Genomic DNA, 9,551 nt, shown 5'->3' with positions numbered 1-9,551 from the left:
ATGAAAATTAATGAAACTAAAATATATTATGATTCATAGGAAGATAAATATTCAATGTATACAAAAAAACTAAATGAGTTGGAGAGAAGGCTAAAGAGATTAGTAGTTTAGGATTTCATTTATGATATTCGGGTGAGTTTTACTAAAAATGGTGTAGGTATGAGGATATTCAATAAAAGTAAATGAGATTCTTTGATAAAATTTTCAATGAAGATTATGAGAATACGATTAACTTCAATGACCTTAACACCCTAAATAAAAGTAAAGATTTATTATTTATTGGCATATTAATAAAACCGAAGTTAGAGAGGCTTTAAAGAAAATGAATTGTAGAAAAGCTATTGAACCTGATGATATTTCAATAGAGGTATGAAAAAACATATTTTAATTTCATTATATCAAGGACCAGCTTTAATCCCATATCTTTCTGCTTTAGTCTTGAATGTTCATACTAGATTTTCTCAAGAGAATGTACCTTGGTGTATTCTTTTTACAGATGATATTCTTCTTATTGATAAAAATAGAGAGGGAGTTGAAAGTAAACTTGAATTATGGAGGTCAAACATAATGTCTAAAGGTTTTCATTTGAGTAGATCAAAAACAGAATACATGGAATACAATTTTAGTAGTAATAGATCTAGTGGAAGGATTTTGACTTTAGGCGATTAAGTCATTAATAAGAGAATATTTTAGATATTTTGAGTCTATTGTTCAAAGTAATGGTGAAATAGATGAGAAAATTATTAATAGAATTCAAGTTTGAGGGTTGAAGTTGAGGAATGCATTCGGCATATTGCGTGATAGAAAAATACAGCTCAAATATAAGGAAAAATTCTATGGGATGGTGATAAGATATGTGCTGCTTTGTAGCATAGAATGTTGACGCAAAAATGTTAGCCATAAAAGAGAAGCATAGAATAAAGTGTTGAGATTTACAGAATTAATTCTAAACCCTAAATATAAACCCTAACAACTATATTAGATAAAACATTTACAAAAAAAAAAAAAAAAGATAATTCATTTCCAGAATAAATAGATCTAATATATTTGGTGATAAAGTACAACTTCTTTCCTAGAAATATAAAATTGACCTTAGCCATAGCTTCCAAGACAAAAATCTCGAGCAAAAAAAGGTCGATGCTTCGGTCTAACATGATGCGCACCTGAAATAACATACGTGGAGAAACTGAAACGCCTTGATTTCAAAAATTTCACTAAAACGCCCCAGGTTTCTTTTTAATAAAACTTCACTTTTTGCGTCTAGATAAGGTCAGGTCGCCGGGTTGCGCGGTAAATTGAAAAACACATAACAAATATTATAATTTTATTGGGACGGCTCATCGGGTCGTCGGGAATGAGAGGTTAAATGGGGTTGGACAGCTAGCTGTTAAAAACTAGAAAAAAGAAAAAAGGCCAATTTGTCACGTGCCTCACAACTTCTACCTCGTCGCAGGCTTAATTTGATTTCAAAATATCATAAGAAAGTGAATCTATAATTTTTTTAACACAGCCAAGTAATCCTTTGTAAGCATATAGATGGCATAGACTTTTTGCCCGCTTGAATAGGTTCGAATTCATTGGGATAAGCCTGCTAGAGCCGGGCTCGTAAATAATCCTGATAGATCTTTCTTGTGCTATAAATGAAGGCTCCATTCTCTATTTGAATAGCCACAGCAATCCAACGTGCGTTCTCGAGTCTTGACAGTTGCACTATTAGCAAGCGTCATAGCATACTCGTTTGCATTGGTGATCTAAGAACATTTTAAGAGCCCGATTGGCAATGGAACTCCTTGGTATAATTTATAATCATGCAAGGTGACTTCATCTTCACTATTATAACTATAAGAGGGTAAAAATGCTTGTTAGCTAGCTGATCCAGGAATTTAACTTTTCTTCATTTAGGGTGGGCTATCTAGATATTTGCATTGACAAGCAAAGATCTTCAATTGCGATTCTGCATTCAGTAAAGTGATATACTCAACTTTTATCATCATTACCAATGAGCACTAGCTCAAGCAGAATAAAAGAGGTCTCAAATTTGAGTATGATTTCTATGTCCTACTTTAAATTGCTCGCTTGGAGGAGTTCATAATTTTGTAGCTAGCCCACACATTTTCATCCTTTAAAGGAAGGTCCTCACCATCATCGTCATCAACTTCATAATCTTCATTATTAATCTTATCCAACTATTTGGCGCCAATATCATGAATCAAATTCTTTGTTTACTCAATGTATCCCAGCTTGGACTGTTAAATCTGTTCTATGTCAACTTATTTGCACAACTTCCATACATGATAATTCTGGTCCGTTTTAATCCTTAAGAAATAGATAGTTTCATCTATGTGTGTGCATGTCCAGAAAACGAAATTACTTAGAATAGCTTGTCTCAACCATGACTAAGGCCAGGAATTTTCACGGCATTTCTATCATCCAACAATCTCCTCACAGTCTCAGCATCAACAAACCTACCAGCCTCTGTGAGCATATTAGAAAAAACAACATAATCCCCTCCAAACTCTCTCTCCAACTCCATTATCCTCCTTAACACCCTCTCCCCCATCTCTATCTCTCCATGCTTGCTACAGCAACCCAACAATGTTCTCCACACTACGGAATTCACCTCCACCTGCAACCCAGCAATCACCTCCTCTGCCTCTCGCAGCTTCCCCGCCCTCCCTAGCATGTCAATCAAACAACTGTAATGCTTCATCTCTGGCTCAACACCATACCCATTCACCATCAGCGTGAAGAACCTCACACCCTCCTCTACCAACCCTCCATGGCTACAAGCATTCAACAGACTGAGAAAGGTGACCCGGTTTGGCTTTATCTTCTCTCTCCCCATCTTCTCAAAAAATAGAACTGCTTCCTTTGCCATGCCATGCATTGCAAAGCCTGATATGATTGAAGTCCACGAAATCAAATTGCTTCTTCCACCCATCTGCTCAAAAACCTGAACTGAGTTCTCAATCGAGCCACACTTTGCATACATATCAATCAGAGAATTCTGGATTCGGATGTCAAGCAAATCAATTCCCCCCTTCACACAATAAGCATGCAGCGTTTTTCCAATGTCAAGTGCCCCAAGGTTTGTTATGGCAGGGATGATGACTAAAACAGTGATCTCCGAAGGGCTTATGCCTTGGACTGCCATTTCCCTAAAGAGATTGACAGCTTCCTCTGGTTTCTTAGTCCGGGTATATCCATCGATCAATCCAGTCCAGGAGATCACATTACGGTTCGGCATTTGTGCAAAAACTGACATTGCCATCTCCATCTCTCCCCATTTGCTAAAACCAGTGATCATCGCATTCCAAGAAACCAAACTTCTTGCAGGCATTTCATCGAACACCTTGTGAGCATTGTCTATAGATCCATAGCAGGAGTACATGTTGAGCAAAGCAGTGTGAACATAGACATCGAATGCGAAGCCGTTTTTGAGAACAAGAGAGTGAAGTTGGACACCGGATGGAGAAACTAAGGAGGCTGCAGCACAGGCCTTGATGAGAAAGGAGAAGGTGAAGGAGTCGGTTGGTAGGTCCGCAGCGCAGAAGGCGAGCATGTGTTGGTAGATATTGAGGGCTTTAAGTGGAGAAGAGCCTAAAGAGTAGCGGTAGATGAGGGTGTTCCAGAGAAGGATGCCACTGCGGCTAATGCTATGGCGGTGAAGGCCAGAAGTGACGAGGTAAGAATGGAGTTGGAGGGAAGGGCGAAGTTGTGGATGGCGGTGAAGGAGGGAGAGGAGATGCTGCTCTTGGTTTGACGAGCAGTATTGTTGCAAGCCGCGGAAATGGAGAATCGGGAGATGATGGAGTGATAATGCTTTGATCCATGGCATTGACACCAAAATTGAGCTGAAATTAGGAAGGGAATAAAAAAACTGCTACAAATATTTATGAAATCATAACCATAGCATAGGCCAGTGGCAACATAATAATCGAATAACAGCAACGATAATCGGATTTGCTACCTACATTACTTCGATTCGAAGCAAAAAAAACATAAGAAGAACCAATTTTGCTTGGCTGGTGTTTTATATCATCTGCTAGAAGAGTTAGATCTGATATCTGATAAAAATTATATCCCAACGGATGTAACGTAAATTATTTATATGTTAAACACATTTGGAAGAAAATTTAAAATAAAATATTATAATTAATTATGATTTTTTATTATTAGAATATTATTTATATAATTTTTTTCATTGGTTGTCTCTAATGATTTCACTTGATCATCAAGCTAAAATGGAGCTTTCCCTTATTTGTTCATTTCTACAGTTTTTATTTATTTTTTCTGTGGAGTCACGTGTGGAATTATAGCATACATTGGCCGTATTGACAATGGCATAAATCGACACTATCAGCAATGATGGATAATGAAGCGGCAACATTGTTATTATTGTCAACGACATGCTTTGAAAATAAAGGTGATGACATGCTTGTATTTGTTTTATAGCCGATGACATGCGTGAACATTATTGGCAATAGTGGACGAAAGTAGTTGAGAGATTATTGACATGCTCTTGTTCATTATTCATGTGCTTGCATGCTCATGGTTGTGACTAGAATGCATGCCATGCAAGTGTCTATGCTCTTCGGCAGTAGTCAGTTGAATTTTTTTGTCGAATCCCATATATAGAGGATTATCCAGATTCTTGTGGGATCCCTATGACTTTTGATTTTTAGGTTCAATTTTGATACTTTAAGAGCCTAACAAAGCCTCTATAACCAACATCAAGTATATTTGAAAAATTATAAGCATATATTTTTAATTTTTGCTCTAGTCGATATGCCAACTTTATGAAACAATGCAATTATGAATAAAAATATTTTACTCGATTCTCGATATGAGAGAAGATCCTTTAGGGAGCATTCATCCCTCTTTATTATTATTTTTTTAAAATCAGAACATTTTGTCATGAATTCTTACAATGACTCAATATATATTTGAGCGATACAGATTTCATTGTTCAAAAATAGGAAGACAAACAATACGTCATCAAAACATTCATTGATTAAGCAATAATCTCAATGTTGAATTTGAATTGAAAACTTATATAATTAAATTTAGAAGCATTCAAATTCCAATTTTAGCAAACTTATATTTGAATTGTACATCTTGATGAGACAATTTTACTAGCCCTAAAACTTATATTTTCCTATTCCAAATTAATTAGCTTAAATTAAGAAATTCAAGCATTGTTAAAAACTTCATAATATTAGTTAAAGGGCCAAATGATCTCCAAATTTTTTGTGCTTATATTCAAATAAAGTGCCTTAATGATAGAAATCCAACGAGGCCAAGATCAATTAATTTCATAATCGTTAAGACACATAAATGGTGAAAACATTACCTATGATTAAAAGAATTTTAACCCATGCCATTGATTGAGTACTTTATATCGGTTTGACTAAATTTATCAAAATGTCTCTCTAAAAAACTATAAACCAACCCCATTTCTGACATGAAGGGCAAGGGTATTGGAATTGGAGCTAAACCAAGACTTGGAGGTAGAGAGAGATATGTTAGATGATTAATGTAATAACCCAAAAAGTTTGAAAGTTATTTTAAAATGATTTTTTTTTTTTTTTTGAATTTTCTATATGAGCTAGAGTGCTACGATGCTAAGCATGTGAACTCTACGGTGTTAAGCTTGTGAACGCAGTGTTGCAATGCTTGAGTGTGCAGTGGTACTAGACGTTGTCACCACGACATTGAAGACTCTGTTATACAATAATTACGAATTCATTATGCGGTGCTGCAACATCGGGTAAGAGCATCACGGTGCCAGGTAATATAATTGTTTTTAATATTTTTTTCTCTAGATTTCCCTCACTACCACCCATCTCCTCCCTCACTCATGTTGTGTTGCCAAGAAGAAAGAAAAAAGAGGGAGAAGAGAGGGATAACAAGAGGGGTGAGAGAGAGAACAAAGAGAAAGCTACTTTGGGACGTCGTTTTGTCAATCGTTCATGTTATGGATTTTATATAATTTAAAGTAAGTGACAAAACTATTACTCCAATTTTTTATGGTTTTTATTTCTACGGATTTTATCTCTCTTAAATCTACTAAAAATTTCATTATCTCCTAATTTTGTAAGCATTCACCATTAACTTCTAATATAATAGATTTGATCATTCTTAATAATAATTTGATATGATTTTATTTTATTTTCACTAGTTAAATATGTGTATAGGAATTTCTACGTAAAATGAATATGAAAAATATATACTGAGAGTGGGTGAAAATTGATGTGCTGTGATTTGATATGATAATAGTAAAATGTAACATTTATTGAAATGATTCATATGATTGATATGTACTTGAATGTAATACTGATACTAATATGAATTTAATAAGATAGATAGGAATATTTGATATATGTGTATATAATTAGGAAGTCAAAATGCTAATATGAAACACCATAAGGTGTAAAGAAATGATATACTGATTAATATCATATATATAATAGCCCCACGTGATACTCTCAAGATCCATGTGATTCACTAACTGGGAGTCATAAGGAGTCGAAGATTGATTGGGAGTAGTAAGGAGCAGGAGCACTTGATCCATGTGGTTCATTGATTAGGAGTCATAAGGTGCTAGAGACTAATCGAGAATCATAAGGACATGAGCAAGATCAAGATAACATCATTTAAATACTTAATAAATAATAATAGTACTTATATATAATAGATAGTACTGTACATAATAAAAATATTAATATAATTACTTTATAGATGACTTATTAATTGATGTGATTAAATGAATAATAAGAATGACTGATTGAATAAGAATAATTGAATAATAAAGATAAACTGGCTGGTTGAGTAACTATATGAGATTAACTGAGCATTAGAACTATTGATTGACAAACTGAGATGTGATAAGTAATATACTAATAAATTTATACATGTGACTAGTATAGATAATATATATTGATGCATATATTTTCTTATATGATTTACAATATATTGTCTCTCTTTTTTCTTATTTTGATTTAGTGGTGAGCTTTGGTTACTTAATGGTCTATATGCTCATTATGTGATTTTATATAATTTCAGTTAAGTGTAAGGTTCCTGCAGTGTGAGGCTATACAATGATGTTAGTTTAGCTCTATTTCAAGTTCTTGGATTTTAAATATTCTTTTATATCTGATAATGACTATTATATATATTATTTTGAACTTTGAATCTTGTAATAGAATATAAATATTGACTACTATAGTAATGAAATTTTGTGTTTCGTTGTTTATAATATTTATATTTTTCCTGAATGAGATTAGTCAACTCTAGTTATTAATTTTCTTGTTTTAAATGAATATTGGGTGTTAATTAAACATAATAAAATAAATGAAATTCTTCCACTTTAGATCCTGGGATGTGATAATTAATGCTAACCGACAAATTGCCATCACTCGACCACTAACTTCCAATCTATGGCAGCCTGGGATCTAATGTAATGATTAAATTTCTAAATAAAACTTTTTCTCAACCATAATGCAGAATAATCCAAGCCAACTAAAAAATACAAAATATTAATAATAGTCTTACATACCATTTGGATTCCACTTCTCAAATTTTATATATGATAATCCAGTTCACATAGAATCTATGTTTCAAAAGAAAGTATTGGATAAAAAAATATCTCAGGAGTCAGGGTCCTACCAATCCGCCCTTATAAACACTACCCAACGAGGCCCTCTCCTTTTCTTGAACTTTTAAATATCAATAGAATGAGCATTCCAACTCAGTAAGCAAGCTTGTACCCTCATGCATAATTTTATATCCATAACCACAATTCATAAATTAAAATTTTTATTAGGAAATTCAACAAACATAAAGAAATTATCATTTTTTTTAGAAATATACAATAACCTTTTTTTTGTAGATATACATTTTCTTATAATTTCATAGATTACTTAACTACACTGGTTTCCAAAGATAACAAAATTTATACTTTCATTTGCATTTTCATGGAGAATTTAGATTTTGCACTTATATAGGAGTACTAGAATATACCTACTTTTAGATATTCCATTTTTATAATTGGTTTTTTTTTTTCCATTTATTAGAACATTCAATTTATTAATAGAATAATATCATGTGCAGAATAATATACATGTCTTAATGCCCACTTATAGCTCCACCTCCACTTACGCCTTCCATGCTAACCTTCACTAGGTGAAGAAGACCCTCCTAAATACCCTTATAACTCCACTTCCACCTATGTTTCCCTTAAATCTCTCACCTACATAAAGTAGATGGGGTTAGAACTAGTAATAGAATTGAATAGAAAGTTAGGCCCATATAATAGAGTTTATAGTGCATTTTATTAGTCTCCCACATCATAACATTTTCCATATGTTCATAAATATACTTTATAGAGTTAACAAATGTACAAGTTGTTAAATATGATCATGAATGCATGTACACCACATACAGAGGATGATACACATGGATATTATTCATGTTTTTTTCCAACGTTCATTACATGAGGTAATATTCATAGTTAAGCTTCAAAACTTTATTTTGAGACTTTTTAAGGGATTTTAATCCAACTCAACTTTACTAGTTCTTCATAAAAAAAATATTTAAATTTAATATAGGTAAAACTAATTGATGAAAACTTTACATCATACAGCCAAATTATTCAAAATAGAATATTTTTAAGCATACTAAAAATTACATGGTGGAATTTTAGTTATAATAATTAAAATGCATTTTTAATATTTTCACTTAAATACCATAGTTGAAATTAGAAATAGGGTATTGGGGGCCTATCTCAAGAACAATGATTTTCTTAACTAGCTAGATAAATGAATCCCGAGCTACAACCTTAGAACCTCTCTCTCCTCTTTTCTTCTCTTCTGCTTTATCTCTCTCCTTCTTTTCTTCTCTTCTCTAACAATAGTTGAAGAAGGGGGGGGGGGATATTTTGGTGATTTTTATGGAAATAGATTTAGATATTATTTTTATAAAAAATATTATTTTTTATCTAGCATTGTGGCACTCACTTCCAAAGTACCTAATGCTCCACTAAATATTACAGATGCCCCCAACTTCTTGCAACCTTAGAGCTAATTATCATGGTGGTGTCGTAGTACTCCCTAAAATCTCTTCCCAAATAGAGAAGACAACATTGTAGTGTTGACATTCCTAGCATCGCAGTACTCCAAAGAACATTTTTCCTACTTATTGTTTTCTCCGTTACATGCCAATTCTAATCTTATTTAATATCAATTAAACATTTTGGCACTTAAAATTAATAATTAAACATAATAGTGGAGGTTTTGTACGAGATTAATTTAATTAACTAGGTCATAAAACTATAGATATTATAGAACTACCATCATCTAACCATTATTTCCTAATTAGTGTTACTAGATTAAAGTCTCAAACCACCATTACTTTATTACATTCTCTTAACCATTGTCGCCCGATAACCTTTTCTTGACTAATAATACCCATTTTCTATTGAATTTATAACCAATATCAGTGATTCAATCCAACTACTATAAGATAAATGCATAGAGTATCACTTCAGACTA

The 9,551-nt window shown here is 32.9% G+C and overlaps 1 protein-coding gene across 1 annotated transcript; it reads right to left on the bottom strand.

The window, feature by feature from the left end:
* Positions 1-1,417: 1,417 nt before the first annotated feature.
* Positions 1,418-4,058, bottom strand: LOC110098671 (pentatricopeptide repeat-containing protein At1g09220, mitochondrial). Its single transcript, XM_020825572.2, has one exon. It carries the CDS (start codon positions 3,836-3,838, stop codon positions 2,387-2,389), a length of 1,452 nt encoding a protein of 483 aa, XP_020681231.1. The 5' UTR covers positions 3,839-4,058; the 3' UTR covers positions 1,418-2,386.
* Positions 4,059-9,551: the final 5,493 nt, after the last annotated feature.

This window comes from Dendrobium catenatum, unplaced genomic scaffold (genome assembly GCF_001605985.2).
Source record: "Dendrobium catenatum unplaced genomic scaffold, ASM160598v2 fragScaff_scaffold_860, whole genome shotgun sequence".
NCBI lineage: Eukaryota > Viridiplantae > Streptophyta > Magnoliopsida > Asparagales > Orchidaceae > Dendrobium > Dendrobium catenatum.
This window is presented reverse-complemented; position numbering and strand designations above follow the sequence as displayed.